The sequence below is a fragment of the Orcinus orca genome, chromosome 4 (genome assembly GCF_937001465.1).
Source record: "Orcinus orca chromosome 4, mOrcOrc1.1, whole genome shotgun sequence".
Taxonomy (NCBI): domain Eukaryota; kingdom Metazoa; phylum Chordata; class Mammalia; order Artiodactyla; family Delphinidae; genus Orcinus; species Orcinus orca.
The window spans coordinates 34,371,527-34,388,533 of record NC_064562.1 but is presented as its reverse complement, the minus strand read 5'-3'; the positions used below and the strand labels follow the sequence as shown (position 1 = coordinate 34,388,533).

Genomic DNA, 17,007 nt, shown 5'->3' with positions numbered 1-17,007 from the left:
TATGCCAGGCACCAGAGACAATACTGAACCAGACAAGAGAAGAGGGCTGTATTAGCGCTGATGCTGTAACACAGACCTCACACAGCAGTAGCCAAACAAGAGAGAATTTATGTGTCCCTTCCCAGTGCAGTCGGAGCCCAGGGCTGTGAGGGCAGGTGCCTCTGTGGTGTCGGAGACCCAGGTTCCTGCTCTCTTGTTGCTCTTCCGTCCCCTAGAGCAAAGATCAGCAAACTTTTTCTGTAAAGGACTGGAGTAAACATTTTAGGCTGTGCCCTGTTTGGAAGAGCAATGAGGAGTGGCTGTGTTCCAGTACAACTTTATCCACAAAAACAGGCCAGAGGCCATGATGTGCAACCCAAACCTGGGCATCTTGTCACTTCTCTCATAAATAGACCTATTCTTCAGGTCTCTGCTGTCCCTCCCACCATGGGGGGTGAAGTGCCCCTGTCCGTCCAGGCTCAGGTGCCTGTAAGTGACACCCAGGGCCCCACCTGCCCCCTCTCTGCCCGGGCCTCGCCCTCAGTATGCACGCAGCAGGCCCAGCGCTCTCCCACCTTGGCCTCGTGTCCCCGCATCCGGCTCCCCACAGCTGGCCTTCTCCACTGCCACCTCCGTCTCCCGTGTCAACTGGCTGCGACTGGAACAGCTGAGGACACCACAAGGGTCGTGGGCTGGATGCAGCCCTCAGGGCTCCCTCATCTGACGGGTCCCCCAGCCTTTGACCCAGCCTGGGCCACTGCCTCCCCTCTGGGCCTCTGACCTACTCAGCAATTCCGCCTCAGTCTTCTCTGCCGCCGCCTCCTCTTCTAAACACGGGGGCCGCTGGCTAAGTGCTCAGGACCCTTCTCCTCCCCGAGAGGCCCCAGGCACTCCCATTGCTCTAGAACCATCTGGAGGCCGAGGATGGACGCCCCCCCAGTCTCCAATCCTGAACTCCACCGAACTGCAGATTTGTCGGGGCCACAGCCTCCGTGCCGTCTGCACTTGGGTGTGAGGCCTCCCACACCGAATAGTCCAGCACGGACCTCTCGACCCCCCCCAACCCCCCCCCCGCCCCGCCCCGCTCCCAACCAGACCCTCCCCCCGCCCCGGGGCTCTTCCTCTCGGTCAACGGCATCAGCAGGACCCAGCTCTCGAGGCCCAGCAGGGGCGCTGACCTCCCTACGCCCCTCCACCCCAGCCTGCTGGCATTGTCCTGTCACCCGCTGCTGCAGGTGACTGACTGCCGGGACTGTCCCTCCCGCCCCGCCCCCCCCAGGACCGCTCTCCATCCAGCCCTCAGTGACTCTGACACTCAAATCAGATGACATTCCCTCTCCCTTCAGACACCCCAGTGGTGCCCACTGCCCTTCCCATCCTCTCCTCAGAGGCCTACGAGGCCTTAGGGAGGTGGCCTCTGCCCCGCGGCCTCTGTGCCTGTGGCCCTGACTCACGGGGCCCCAGCCGCCCTGGCCTCCCGCCGCGGAGGCTTTGTCCTCGCTCTTTCCTCTGCTGGAGGCTCTGGCCCGCTGATCTGGGCACCGCCGGCTTTCTCGTCACCCAGGTTGTACCTCAGATGTACCTCCGCAGGGAGATTTCCCCTGATACCCCACGTACCCCTGCCACCTCCCCTGCTGGTCACGTCACCCCTTGGCCTCTCACCGCTCACCAGGACCCGAAATACTCATCGAACCTTTTGCTTGCTTCTTCCCTGACCCTGCTCCTGGAATGTGCCAGCAGGACCTTGTCTGTCCGTCCTCTGCTGCACCCACAGCCCCTGGACAGGTCCCAGCTCCCGGGAGGTGCTTGGCAAATATTTTTAAATGAATAAAAACTTCCAGTTCCCCCATCACTGATTTTAGTCTTATGGCTGAAGATACTATTCCCGCTGAAGCGCAGAGTTTTACTTTCTTCTGTATAGAGTGGAATAAAAACTTGCTTTGGTCTTTCCCGATGGGGAACTGAAGGATCGGTGAAAGCAGGAAAAAAAATTAGATCAACAATCTGAGCAGAGAGAAGAACGAGCATCTAAATGTCTCAGACTCTCTCTGGTGGGGAAGTTTTGAATTTGATATTGAAAACGCTTTGGGGCATTTTTCATCAACCTAAATTATTTTATTTTGGTAAAATACACATCACACAAAACTTACCATTTTAACCGTCTTTACGTGTACCGTCTAGTGGCATGAAGTACATTCAGTTATGTAACCATCACCACCATCCATCTCCGGAACATTTTCAGCTCCTCAAACTGAAACTCTGAGCTTATTAAACATTGACTCCCCATTCCCCTCCCCTTCAAGCCTCTGGTAACCTCTATCCTACTTTCTGACTCTGAATTTGACCGCACTAGGTACCTCGTATAAGTGGAATCATACAATACTTGTACTTTTGTGACGGGCTTATTTCACTCAGCATGTTTTCAAGGTTCATCCATGATGTAGCCTGTATCAGAATTTCCTTCCCTTCTAAGGCTGAATATCCTATTGTCTGTATATACCACATTTTGCTTATCCATTCTTCCATCCATGGACATTTAGGTTGTTTCCACCTTCTGGCTACTGTGAACAGTCCTTCAGTGAACATGGTGCACAAGCATCTGTTTCACTTCTTTTGGGTATATACCTAGAACCTAAATTACTTTTCAGCATTATTCAGTACTGGGGATGGGGGATTCCAAGTCGGTAGCCTGAGGGGTTTCCAGTAGCCGTGCATGCTCGGAGGTGCTCCTTGCAGGAGGGCAGTCCCGGGTTACAGTACACTCAGCCTTCGTCCAGGGTCCCACACAGCCAAGGCAAAGAGTAAGAAAAAGCAAGTGAACCCAGCATTCCACTCAAAAATCTCTCCCATTCCATTTCCAATAAAGACAAAACGAAATGTAAAAATAAGACATTTTTATTAAAAGCTGAAATGTTTTCAAAGTTGATACATGCAAACAGATAATTCCATCACATGGATTTCTAAGATCACTGACAGGCAGATACAAACCAGACTAGCAAACACGCACCAGCACCCTCAACCGCGCAGTACTTGGACTTGGACTCAGCCTGTTCACTCGGAGGGAAACCGGACACTTACCAGCACGTCCCTACTGCTGTCGTGCCCCTGGTGACTGGCCTGATGGCGGGGAGGGAACATCCCTGTCACCCAGAACAGTGCCGGGCTCTCTGCTCCACCCCAGCAGCCCTGCCCACCAGGACTGGTCCGTCCAGGCAAGTGACTAGCAGCTGGCTTCCCAACACTGGAGGCTCGTTTCAATCAACGGAGCATTTGAAACAAAATCCTGGCTGCCTGAGCCACAGGCCCATTACAGCAGCACCCCTCGGAAAGCCACCTGATCAAAGTCACTTTCCGCAAGCTCCCGGGGAGTCCGATGCCCACGGAGCGGGCAATCACTGCAGTGCTTTCTTTCTCAACTCTTACCTTCTTAGAAGCCGCCCTGGTCCTGATTTACACATTTGGTGTGTCTGACACGCTTCTTATGAAGTTAGGACACATGGATGCTTCATTTCTATCACTGTTTTGTGAAGGATTAAAAAATAATAGAGCACCCAGACTTCATTAAAAAATTTATTTTCATATAAAAGTGCCAAAATAACCACAAACGTCAATCTATGTCAACAACCAGTTTACGCTAGTAATCAAAACACAAGCCTCTTTATTCACACTGTTCAAAACTCGAATCTTGTTCACACGTTCCCACAGTAGCTCGAGTCTCTGGACAGTGGGAAGTTTGCGTTCCTGTTCGCGGTGCTAGTCCATATGTCCAGGTCCATATAGGCACGGAATGGGTTAAACCCAGGGTAGTATTCCTTGCACATGACCGCCTGGTTTTCCATGTGAGTTGAGTGTTCCGTGGTGGGGTTGATGGGGCAGCAATTTTCATACACGTCGCTTTGCGGGGCCCAGATGGAACCAAAAAGTCCAGACATCGGAGACAAGCTTCGGGTGCTTGTGAGGTAGGGCTGAAGGATACATGAGAAGAAAAAAAAAATAAAGAAAGAAATGTTTAAAAAAATAAAGAAGGCTTAGAAAGGCAATGGCAAGGTTGACTATGTACCCGTGGCTACCACAGTGTAATCAATCCAAGCTACCTGGACATTATTACACTATTCTCAGCCACCTGGGTGGCTTTAATTCCATTTTCCTCAAACAGAAGGTCATGAAATTCCCATCAAACTATCGATAACCTTTTATCAACCCAAGGAAGGACCCACAGGTCGAATGCCCTCTATTTGTAAAGCAGCAGCAGAGTGGGTGTCAGAGAAGCACAGAGGGTGTCCCCAGGCAGGAAGCCCTCCAGACCTGTCGCTGACACTGCCTGACCTTCCTGGAAGGTTCATCTCATCTCCTCCCACAGATGAAAGGTCAGCGAGGCCACAGGAACACAGCTGCATCCCAGAGGGCTTCCTGGCCCAAGTTCAATGTCATCAACAACCATCTCTCCTCAGTGTGGTTTGGGGCGTCTTGGCTGCTGGTGTCTGCAAGCCCCTGCCCATCTGACTACATGTGAGCCCCCTGCAGAGCGTGGCTGGTGACCCAAGGGGAACAAGCCGGGCTCTGGCTGATCTGAACCCAACCCTAAAGCTACAGTGAGACCAGGATGAGGCAGGCACTGGAAAGAACCCAGGCACAGCAGGACCGGGCGGCACTGACCGGAGAGCTGATGAGGCCAGCGTGTCCCCAGGCGGTCGGCACATTTGGGGGGCTGTTCCAGGCAGACTGGGAGCTGTGGTCAATGAAGTCTGTCTGAACTTCGGCAGGACAGGGGAAGCCATTGGGGTAGTTAATGTTTTCTACAAAGAATGGGAGACATCGACAGAGGTGAACATTTTTCTGGAGAGAATGGAATTCTCCCTCTCAGACAGAAAGCTCTCAAGGCCTTACTGTATTGACAAGTTAAAGATGAACATAAAATAATTACTCCATGACACACACCACCTGGGAAGCCCTCAGGAAGTTCTTCCTCTGGGCTTAATTTTTTGTATTTGATAATTTGATGGGACTCTTTCTAATACACAGAATACACTAAAATACTGCTATACTTTTATAGTAGTAAATACTACCATAGATTTGAATAGTGTCAAGGTTCTTACCAGTCCTTAAAATTTTCTTTTATTGCCTGTCATGCCAATGTCGGCCATCTCCACATACACCATATGCATTGATAAAGTAATAGGAAACCAAGCCCTTCTCCAACAGCAGTAAGAAGGTATAAACACAGCCTCACAGGCAGAAAGAAAGTTACCACAGCACCCCCTTGTGATTATCATAGAGCACTGCATATATCAAAACCCAGATAAGTACAAGCATCTTGTACTTATATTTGGGCCCAAGAATCTGCAATTTTTCACAATTTCCCCTTCAAGCTCCTTCCCTTCCTTCTGCAGCACCATCCAGGGGCATAAGCATCAGGACATGCTGAGGAACAAGCAGGTAAATGATTCTACCTCACCTGGGACTTGTTTGCCTAAAAAGAGTAACTAACCCCAGCCTCCCAATGGATAATCCACAGTTTAGGTCCACATAGATCCAAATGACCCCGTTCTACCTAATTTGAAGGACTAAATAGATTAGGGTTATTTGTACAAGTTCCCAGACACCTGGGTTTAGAGGGCTTTTTTGGGCCATATAAAATTACATATGGCAGGCGTGCTGGACCCACACGAAGGACTGACTCAGCAGCATCCTGGAAGATCATTCTCAAAGGCACATTCTCTGCAGTTAGTGTGTTGAGTCCACACACCCTTCCTGCTTTGACTTTCTGAGAATAAAAGAATAGCACTGGGGGACTTCCCCGGTGGTCCAGTGGTAAAGAAAGAATCCACCTTCCAATGCAGGGGACGCATGCTCGATCCCTGGTCAGGGAACTCAGATCCCACATGCCGCGGGGCAACTAAGCCCGCGTGCCACAACTACTGAACTCTCGTGTCTCAACAAGAGAGCCCGTGTGCCGCAAACTACAGAGCTCACGTGCCCTGGAGCCCGTGCCACAACTAGAGAGAGAAAATCCACACGGCACGACTAGAGAGAAGCCCGTGCACTGCAATGAAAGATCCCGTGGGCTGCAACTAAGACCGACACAGCCAAAAAGAAAAAAAGAATGACATTAGGATTGTCCAAACAGCTTTACCTTCCGGAAAGGCATTGTAGTCGTTCAATTCCAGGGGGCAGTACACACTGGGAAACTGGCCTTCACACGTTGCATTCCAATCAATGAAACTGCTACAAAAAACAAGGGGTCTAGTTTCAGAAACAGGATGTCAACAGATCAAGGAAAGAAAGAGGAGTACGATGTTATTGCCCAGCATCCTCATCGCTGCTAATTCCTCAACTCTGGAAAATTAAAGAAGTACTTTATTGTCACAGAATCAAAGACTTACTAACTCAACGCTCATCACCAATGACACAGCACTGCAGGATGGATGGCTTGGACTGGATGCCCACTTCCTTTCAATGGGGATGTAATTAATGTACAGCATAGGAAACATAGTTAATCACACTGTAATACTCTGTGTGGTGAGAGATGATGACTAGACTTACATGGTGATCATTTTGGAACGTATAAAAATAATGAATCACTATGTTGTACAACTGAAATGTAATACTGTATGTCATTTATAATTCCAAAGAAAGTCAGAGATGGAGTTTGATCTGTTGAGTACAGAGAGCCAGGGACTCAGGGAAAAGTGGGGGCAGGGGAGCTTTTCTTTAAATGAGACAAGAAAAAGCAAATAAATTATGCCTAGATAAGGGGAATGGATCAAAACCCGGCTTTCAGTTTGCCAGAGAAGTACTTTCACTTAGACTGTAAAAAACTTGCCCATGGTTAGGTGTAAAGCATGTAAGCAGGACCAAGATTTGAAAGAGAAAATTGCTCTCACTTTTAACTAAAAGGTATTACACTAAAAAACAAAAAACAACAAACTAAAACCCACCCACGTTTATTAAGTCTAACCAGAGGCAGAGCCCGTGGCTGTGGCTTTGTCAGCACGTGGAGGATGGGACACTGCCGAGAGGGTCCCAACACCCACCCAGGGGACTCAAACACATCCGCTACGAACTGCCACCTTCCGCTTCCGCTCGGGGCAAGGCCAGACTATGACTCATGGTAGATGCTTTGATCCCAACTGCAATCTGGATTTTCATTATAGAAATAAGAAAGTAACTACCTCTATTATAATAAGCTGAACTCCCCAATAAAACTTCAACTGGATTCTGATTAAACACAGATATTAACATTTTCTCAAGGTTTCATAATCGAATGATTAATCTAATGTCAAGTCTAAGAAGCTGCCACTTGTGGAACTATTTTTCAATACTCAAATTATTCGATCTTTAAAATTTTTAAATGTGTTCAAGATTAATGCCAAGGAAAAATGGAAATTTTTATTCTGTTAGTGGGTAGGAATTATGAGGGACTGTTTTTGTTTTTTCAGTTTTGCCTCTAATATATGAATAGCTCGTCTTTTCAGTTTAAAAAGGAAAACACTGACGTGGTCACCGGCTGTTACTTTTTTCCTTCCCTGTTTCTCTCAATTCCTGGCTTGTAATTTTTCAGACATCACAGCTCAACTCCAGAAAGCAGCTGGCAACACCCAGCTCAGGAGCTGGGGAGAAAGCCCGGACCCGGCCGCTGCTGCCGTCATCGGGATGGAGCGCATACCTGCTGTGCACCGGGGCGGGCGCGGGCAGCACGGCCGGCCCGCTGCTCTCCAGGGCGCAGCCGAAGCCGCTGGTCACACACACGGGCTGTGCGGGCCACAGGTCCCCCGGGGGGTAGAGACCTGCGGAAGAGAACAGGCCTCTCAGCCCCCCTCCTTCTCATGCAGCCCTCGGCCACCCTTCCTGCAAGGACCAGCTCGACTTCTCCTCCCTCCAGGAAGCCCCGCCCCCAGCCCGTATCACCCGCGCGGCTTCACCGCTAGAGCCCTTCTGTCTGTAAAGTGCAAGGGCCGCGCGCTGCTTTGACCTGCACTTCAGACGGGACACAACCGTCTCCTGGCCCGGATTACGAGATTATGGTAGTGACTCAACAAGCACTGCAGGGCCTGCCTGCTTCCTGCAAAGCCCCGGCAGGATTCCCAGGACACAGCAGTGAACACGTTGACATTCAAGTGAGCGGAGACAAACAACAAACAAAAGAAGTAAGAAGCTGGGAAAACGGTGCTGTTACAGCCCCAGGGATGAGACACAAGGATTCTGTGGCAGTGGAGGGGGCCAACCTCAGCACCAGGGGAGAGAACACCCTGCACCCTGCAGGTACCGGGCTTGGAGTGACGTGAGTGAGCCCTGTTTTCCACAATTGCCCCCGAGGCTTCCTCGGGAGGGACCCTGTCCCGGCTCGGCGCTCCCAAGCCGTGGAAGCGCCTGTCTGCTGGGTGTGCCAACAATATGGTCCTGACCTCAGTCTGAACACCGTCCCCCTAAACCTTTCCAGGGGACACCCGGCTCCTGCTCTTCCCAGCAAACACCTGCAGCACCTCTGCTTGTCTCCACCTTCACCGCCACAGCCGTTGCTCATTCGTGGGATGCACGGATGGACGCCATTGGTTGGTGGCATGGATTAAAGGGGCAGACTGGCCATCTGCACATGGGCAGGAACTCCACAAAGAAAGAATAGACTCAACTATTCGAAATGCACTGGGAACCCGAAGGTCTACCAGCCAACCAGGCCACACGGGGATGGGGGGAATACATGGACAGGAATACGTGGACACAACTCTCGCCTTCCAGGCAGCGTGTGCGCCCCCAGGGCTGCACCCCCATGTGGGAGCCGGCGGCAATCACCCGCCTGGAGACCCGGAGACCTGCAGCTCACGGTGGTCAGAGAGACCCTCGAGCGTTTAAAGAAACACCACCAGAGACCACGTAGCTGTCATAGCTGTGGGGGTCTCTCAAGGACGAGGTCCACCTCCTAAGGTCGCCCTGGTGTTTGGGGCCTCGCTCAGCGGTTGGGCAGGCACCCTACGGTCAGTCCTGCAGGGCGGGGCATCCTGCCGTGAAAGTCCTGTTGAGAATCGCTGGGACCAGAGGCTGCATGAGCCGATTAAGATCAGATCAACCAAGAACCGCCTCTGCACTCAGGTGCTCATGAACAAATGGACCGGAAGCCAAGACCGCACAGAAACGAGGGGTGTGTATGCTGCTTCGAGACGATCTCTGTGGGTCTCACGTTTCTTTGCTTCCTGGAATGGATGCTCTGACTGCCCACGTTCTGACCTATCTTTCCAAGGATATTTGCTAAACAAAGCCTCAGAAGATGGAGACAGGATCTCCCCCTAGAGCAACGGGCAAGTTTGCTTCGTCCAACATAATAAAGATAATGTCGCCCACCTGGGCGGCCCTGCATCGCCCCCAAGAGACTGGAGGCCTGAAGGAAGTGTGCTTACAAGACGCTCAGGCTGCTTGCTGTGCTAAGCGTCCTATTCTCTGACCCAGGAGTCTCTTGTCCTCTGGCAGCAGCTACAAAATCATGGCAGGCTAACTTGTCAGCTCGTAATAAGTAGGGTAAACGCCACAGACCCTTCCCCGGTCTCGACAGTGATGTGATCTGACTCACGTTCAATATCATCCCTCTGGCTGCTGTACTGAAAAGAGACGGTAAGGTGGTGGCGGATGTTCACCAGCGTTACCGTGGTGATCGTTTTGCAATATGTACATATGATGAATCATTACATTAGTTATACCCCTGAAACTAATCTAATATTATGTATCAATTATATCCCAAAAAGAAAGAAAATAAAAGACAATGAGATAGTGAGGTGAGGTGAGAAGTAGAGAGACCTGTCGGGAGGCTGCGGCGAGAAAGAATGGTGGCCGTGGGGAGAAGTGATCAGATTCTGGGTCTGTCTGGAAGGCAGAGGCAGAGAGTGAGAGAACAGATCCCATGTGGGGATGAGGAAAAGAGTCCAGGATGACGCCCAGACTTCTGGCCTGAGCAACAAGAAAGCCCGAGTGGGAGGCTGTGTGAGGAGTAGGGCTGAGCAGGTGAGCGTACGGGACACCGGTGCAGGCCTGAGGACAGATGGCACCGGCAGCTGGCTGTGCAGAAGTGGGAGCTGTCGGGGGGCTGGAGGTGGACGGACCACCAGGAGAGCACGACCCAGATGAGCATGAGAGCTGGGGGAGCCGAGGGGAACTGCACCGGGACCCCCGAGGTCACAGCCCGAGCAGAAGGTCTCAGGAGGCCGGAGTGCGGGGCCCCGGCCACGGAGATCACTGGGGTCCCGCAGACACTGCTCCGGTGTCACGGCACAGCCAGCCCCAGCGGTTTCAGGGAGAACAGGAGGAAAGGAATCTAAGCAGCAGGCAGACAACTCCCCCAGGCGGCTCTCCCAGAGAGGAGGGCACAGAAGCAGCCAGATAAGGGGGCGTCAAGGGAGAGAGCGACTGCTTCTGTGTTAAGGACGGGACGGGAGGTCTCACGGTATGTACGGATGCCGGTGGGCACGACCCGTTAGAGAAAACCTGGTGCTGGCACCGAGCCGGAGCGGGACCCCACAGAGGAGGGCAGCCTGACAACCCACGGGCCGCAGCAGGAGGGCAGCGGGGGTGGCGGGTGGAAGACAGGGCAGGCGGAGCCTCTCTCTTCCCCAGGAAGCAGGAAGCATCAGCTAAAGGAACCAGGCAGAGGACTGACAGGTGGGCACGGGGGGCGGGGTGGGGGGGGTGGGGGCCGCAGCTGCCGCGAGGCTGGCAGCCGGCCGGCTGTGTGTGCTGCCCTCCAGTCTCACTCATCTGCACGGCACAGGGCAGAGAAGCTGGAAAACTGGGCAAAACCACGCCCGTGGCTCTGCAAGGAGGGTGCAGCGCAGGGGGAGGGGGCCCAGAGGTGACGTAACAGCAGGTGGGAAGACTGAGGCTGGGGCGCGTGAGGGAGGTGCGGGCAGAGGAAGGGGACGGCACCGGCGCTGTGGACAGTGACTGTGAACAAGGGCTGTTTCTGTAGTGACTTTAGGGCCTCAACAGGGATTGTAACGGGTCATCAAAAAGTAACTGCAGACTATTAACAAAGACGAGGTAAAAAGGCGCTTGAAACACATACACACAACGTGGATAAGACACTAGATGACATACGATTCTCCAACTGACGACAAAAACAAAGACAGGAGAACATGGCAGGCGTACCTGTTTTGACACAGGTTTTCTTTTTCCTCACCGTTCATTAAATCCTCTCCCTCCTCTATCACCTCAAAGAGAAAAGGTGGTACCTTCTAAACCTCCCTAAATCTTGCCTAAGCAAATTACTGAATTTAAGAGTATTTTTTCATCAAAAACACTTATTTTTATTGGACCAGTAGGCAGATCCAACTCACAAATAGTTTATTTCTGTTGATAATCTGACAGCAGATAAACTCTCTGTAACCACAGAGCTGGAAGCCTCCTGCCTTCAAAGTAAAAGTGCCCACTGTGCTGGGCAGCCTTTAGTCCAGCACGATTCACGTGAGCAAAAGCAAGAGCTCGACGGTGCCGCAGAGGGTAACAACCAGGCTCATCCTGCCACCATTCCTGAGCCTGGTTAGGCAGGAAGGAGGCGCGAGGAGAAAAGAGGAGAAACGAAGGCAAGAGAGGTGAAGGGAAGGAGAAGGAAAGAGAGGGGGCCTGGAGCTAACCTCCGGGGCAGACCCTGGGCGGAGCGGCTTCCCTCCCCGGGCCCCGTGTCCAGGCTCCTGGGCCGCCGTCCCTGCCTGGCTGAGGCTGCAGAGCTCAGCGCTTGGCCCCAGCACCGGTGCAGGAGGGAGGCTGGATCAGTGGACAGGCTTCTGAGACAAGGGGGAGGAGTGGGGACGGGGGACAGGCAGAGACACGGGAGGTGGAAGTCAGCTAATCGGGGCGCCGGACCCTCCGTCTGCTCCCCGCTTTTCTGCCACCCTAGATGGGAAAGGGAACTAAAGGCGGAGGCAACCCCTGTAAAGGGGCCCCACCTTGCTCCGGGGCCACAGGCCACCTGTGCCTTGTGTCCCAGGATGGAGCTCAGGGTCCGTGCAGAAGGGGCAGCCGAGGCCAGGGGCCCTGAGGACGCCAGGGCAGAGGACAGGGGCCTTCCCGACGCTCGGGAGCCGGGGCACAGACAAGCCAGCTCTGTCTGTTCTCAAGCTCCCCGGCCAGCAGCACGACATGGACACCTGGCCAGTGTCCGGAGCAAGAGCAACGGGCCTCACCTTTATCTTCTTCAACAGCCGCAGGCCCAGCAGGAAGGCTGGGACAGGGGGCGTCCACGTGTCGGGGGAAGCTACTCACGTCTCTGCGGGGAGAGCAAGAAGATGAGCCACTGACCCTCTCTGTACAAGGAAATGCTGGATTTCTGTAACTAAGTCCGTGCTTTTTTTGTTTTTTTTTTTTGGTTTTTTGCGGTACGCAGGCCTCTCACTGTTGTGGCCTCTCCCGTTGCGGAGCACAGGCTCCGGACGCGCAGGCTCAGCGGCCATGGCTCACGGGCCTAGTCGCTCTGCGGCATGTGGGATCTTCCCGGACCGGGGCATGAACCCGCGTCCCCTGCATCAGCAGGCGGACTCTCAACCACTGCGCCACCAGGGAAGCCCCTGACTGCGTTTTTACATGAATTCTTCCCCTCAAAAACCATAAAGATACTAGAGACATAAAGGTATACACCCACAAAAGGGCTGAGGAATATTAAATTCCCAAGATCCAGAGAAGTCTTTTTTTTTTTAAATAACATCTACCTTCAATCTTCTATTTTGGTGTAAGAGTATGTATGTATGTATGTATGTATGTATGTATGTATTCATTCATTTATTTATGGCTGCGTTGGGTCTTTGTTGTTCTGCGCAGGTTTTCTTTAGTCGTGGCGAGTGGGGGCTACCCTTTGCTGTGGTGTGCGTGCTTCTCATTGTGGTGGCTTCTCTTGTTGTGGAGCACGGGCTCTAGGTGCACAGGCTTCAGTAGCTGCAGCACACAGGCTCAACAGTTGCGGCACATGGGCCCCAGAATGCGTGGACTTCAGTAGTTGCGGCACGTGGGCTTCAGTAGTTGTGGCCTGCGGGCTCTAGACTGCAGGCTCAGTAGTTGTGGCGCACGGGCTTAGTTGCTCCACGGCATGTGGGATCTTCCCGGACCAGGGGTCGAACCGTGTCCCCTGCACTGGCAGGTGGATTCTTAACCACTGCGCCACCAGGGAAGCCCCCAGGGAAGTCTTGTTTTAACAAACACCAACAGCACAATGCTAACTAAGGTAGTCTGCAGTTTCCAATCTGCCTTTCAGCAGCTGGCAACAACCTCCCACTCCTGGTTTACTCTCTACCCCTAACAGAAACAGCTTGCATAGAGCTTTCCTCATCCATTCCATTTTTATGACACCACCCCCTGTCCTCTCATGGTGCCTAAAACCTAACCACACTCCTCACTCTGAAACCCTCTCCTTCTAACATACCCTCCTCTTCTCCCTCTCAGTAAATGGTGCTTGTTTATTTTGTCCGATGCTGCAGAAATCATCACACGGTGAAACCGTAAACATGTGTCTCCTAGGTTCTTGCAAACTTTTCTGAATCATCAGTGCTCAGTTTTATTTCAAGTCCTAGAAAAGAGTAGCTGGTTCCCATCCTTACTGTTACTACTGTTCTTCCTACTTTCAGGAGCGACACCTTCTAACGCGGCCGTTCCCTGAAAGGACCAGCGATACCAGAGACGTCCCCACACAAGCGTGTTGTCTTGGAAAGATTGTACGCCCTGAATTATTAATAAAATCAGATTTTACTTTCTCACATCCTTAAAAGGTTTTCCTATTTTAGCCTGCAGAACCAAGTACAAAGAAGAAACACACGGAATGAAAGAAAAAAGCAGTACCTAAAACATACTGTAAAAGCTGGAAAACGAAACACTTACGTGGGATTGCAGATGTTATGAGAAAGATTCAAGGAGATGGGAGCTTCAGAGGGAAAGTCATGTTGTGAAACACTGTCTCCTGCATAAAAACAAAAAGGTGATCACAAGTTTTTATAAGCATAATTCAACTGTGTATATCCTGTGTTAAGATGCAGATCGCTAACGTCGTTAACCCCTATGAATGATTTATTTTTCACATTTAATGGATAGTCAGTCAATTTTTTAATTAAAAAAACTTTTACGTATGAATGTGTATAAAACTTGGATCATACTTCAAAAATACTTTGTGTTTTTGATCTTTTACACAATTAATTATATTGGGGGGGGACTTCCCTGGTGGTCCAGTGGTAAAGAATCCACCTTACAATGCAGGGGAAAACGGGTTCCATCCCTGGTCAGGGAACTAAGATCCCACATGCCGCGGGGCAACTAAGCCTGCATGCCACAACTACTGAGCTCATGAGCCTCAACTAGAGCCCCGTGCTACAAACTACAGAGCCCACATGCTGGGGAACCCGCGTGCCACAACTAGAGAGAGAAAACCTGCATGCCACAACTAGAGAGAAGCCCACGCGCCACAACAAAAGATGCCGCATACTACAACTAAGACCTGACGCAGCCAAAAATAAATAAAATAAATATGTACATAATAAATACATCTTTTAAAAAATTATACTGGGGACATTTTCCTGATATTTATTATACAACCTCTGAACATAACTAGACTGAGTCTTATGCCCTGTGTTACAAGCAAGGCCATCACTCACCTTTCTCATTCTCCTGCTGTTGGCCTTATCCCCCAAGCGAGAGCTGCGCTTCTATTTTTTTATTGATGTTAAGCACCAATTTTAAAAACTCTCGCGTTAGCACCATCAGGCGTACTGCCTTCAGTGGCCAAGAAGACCATCCCCACCACCAAACAAAACACTGCAAGCCGTCCTGCATCCAAGCCCTCATGGCGTTCTCCAGCACACAGTAATAAACAGATGTACGTGTATGTCCGTGGGGGGTCACTAGGCAAACAGTGTCTAAAAAGGCACCTGCAGGAAGGGCCAATGATGTGAAAAAGGCTGAGAAACGGACTGAAATCACAAGTGGGCATGTGTCTAGGTTTTTATGGTGCCAGGGCCCAGGTCTCCCAGACAGGAGCTTCTTTATAGGTAATCACTGCTGGCAGGAGACACAGCAGAGGCCGCTGTAATGAGCGGGAGGCAGTGGGAAGTGGGCTGGGCTCGGGGGGAGTCAGGGTCCCAGGGCGTCCAACAAGCCACGCGACCTCTCTGAGCCCAGGTCCTTGGAGGCACGGGGAGCGCCCCCCGTGGCCCCGCGTACAGAGTGAGCGTCCCATGGATGCCACGGTGACGCCAATGGAACCCGTCTCCCCCCTGTCCTGATAACAAAGCTTAACCTGTACTATGTTGACCATGACAGCGAAAAGGAGTGAATTAAATCTTTACGTAGACATGGAGGTACGACAAACAACACTGAGTGAAACAGCAAGACGCAGCATGCTTACTGAAGCGTGATCTCCGTTATGTAAGTTAAAAACAATTCTCTGGGGCTTCCCTGGTGGCGCAGTGGTTGAGAGTCCGCCTGCCGATGCAGGGGACACGGGTTCGTGCCCCGGTCCGGGAAGATCCCACATGCCGCGGAGCGGCTGGGCCCGTGAGCCATGGCCACTGAGCCTGCGCGTCCGGAGCCTGTGCTCCGTGACGGGAGAGGCCACAACAGTGAGAGGCCCACGTACCACAAAAAAAAAAAAAAAAAAATTCTCTGTTTTGTTGATATATGAATGTAAAATAAAGTATGGATTAAAAGAATACACAGCAAGCCCATGACAGTGGACAGTGAGTCTCTCAAGCAGGAGGAAGCGGAAGACTATAAAATATTACCTCTTAAAAAAAAAAGGAGGGCAAATATGACAAAATTAAGAGTTATTAATTCTAGGTGACAGAAATATAGATGCTTCTTTGACCTTTCCTGTATCTTTAAATTTTTCAAAAACAAGGGAGGACCACTGTTCATAGCAACATTATTCATAAGACGCAAAAGGTGGAAAAACCCAAGTGTCCATCAACAGATGAATAGAGAGATAAAATGCAGTCTATCCACAGACAACGGAATATTTATTATTCAGCCTTTAAGAAGGAAGGAAATCCTGACATGTCACAACATGGATGAACCTTGAAGACACCATGCTAAGTGAAATAAGCCACTCACCAAAGGACAAGTATTGTATGACTTCACTTACCAGATACGAGAGTATTCAAATTCACAGACAGAAAGCAGAATAGAGGTTCACAGGGCTGTAGGGGTGGGGAAGGGAGAGCTACGGTTTAATAGGTACCGAGTTTCTCTTTGGGATGGGGAAGAAGGCCCAAAGATGGATGGTGGTGATGAGTGCACAACAATGTGAACGTATTTAATGCCACTGAACTGGACACTTAAAAATGGTTAAAATAGTAGATTTTGTGTTATGTATTCTTTACCACAACAAACAAACGTACAAGTGAAAAAATATATGTGGAAATTCTTTGAACTGTTTCCAAGATACAGACTTTAAAAAATAATAATAATAATGGAGGGAGGCAGGAAGGAAGAAAGAAAAAAGAAAGTGGATAAAATGCAAAGCAAAGCAAGCACGGGAATGCAGAGCCCACCGCGGGCAGGCGGCACTGGAAGGCAGATCAGGCCCCTGTTCTGGGTGCCGGGGCAGGAGGGCCAGGAGGCCTCAGTCCCAGACTCACCAGGTGGCAGGAAGTGCTGAGGGCCCAGCATGGGCTTCTTGTCCCCGTCAGAGCTGCTGGCACTGCTCCAGCTGCCCCAGCTGCCCCGGCTGGCACGCACGCTGCCCGAGGAGCTGCCACAGTCCGAGCTGGAGTCTGAGCAGGACTTCTCCATGCGCTTCTTCCCCGGCTTCTGGAAGTAACCCTCTGTGGGAAGTGAGAGAGGAGTCGTGTTTCGCTTACAGAGTTTTCAACCTGATGCCACTTCCAGTAGAAGGAGAGAGGCCAAGGTATGAAGAAGGCAGGGCTCAGCTTCAGGATCTGCCCCCTCTGCCCATCCAGCGAGAAGGAAGACGCTCCCTGAAACTGACGATGGGCCCTGAGGAAGCCGCGGGGGCGAGTCACGGGCCCCACAGGCTCTGCCGTGGGCCGGACAGTGAACGTGGTCTAGCCTGAG

At 51.4% G+C, this 17,007-nt stretch overlaps 1 protein-coding gene across 9 annotated transcripts in view; it reads right to left on the bottom strand.

Moving 5' to 3' along the window:
- Positions 1-3,536: 3,536 nt before the first annotated feature.
- TMEM131L (transmembrane 131 like) overlaps positions 3,537-17,007 on the bottom strand; it is a 159,652-nt gene continuing 146,181 nt past the window's right edge. For 8 of the 9 annotated variants that reach the window (XM_033403554.2, XM_033403574.2, XM_033403580.2 and 5 more), the window contains 7 exons: positions 16,572-16,757; positions 13,825-13,903; positions 12,144-12,226; positions 7,646-7,766; positions 6,113-6,204; positions 4,636-4,775; positions 3,537-3,944 (listed from right to left, as the gene is read on the bottom strand). In XM_033403554.2, the coding sequence (XP_033259445.1) occupies positions 3,669-3,944; positions 4,636-4,775; positions 6,113-6,204; positions 7,646-7,766; positions 12,144-12,226; positions 13,825-13,903; positions 16,572-16,757 (977 nt within the window). In that variant the 3' untranslated portion in view covers positions 3,537-3,668. Of the gene's footprint in view, positions 3,945-4,635; positions 4,776-6,112; positions 6,205-7,645; positions 7,767-12,143; positions 12,227-13,824; positions 13,904-16,571; positions 16,758-17,007 lie in introns of those variants that run through there. The other variant, XM_049709058.1, reaches the window with a different exon arrangement.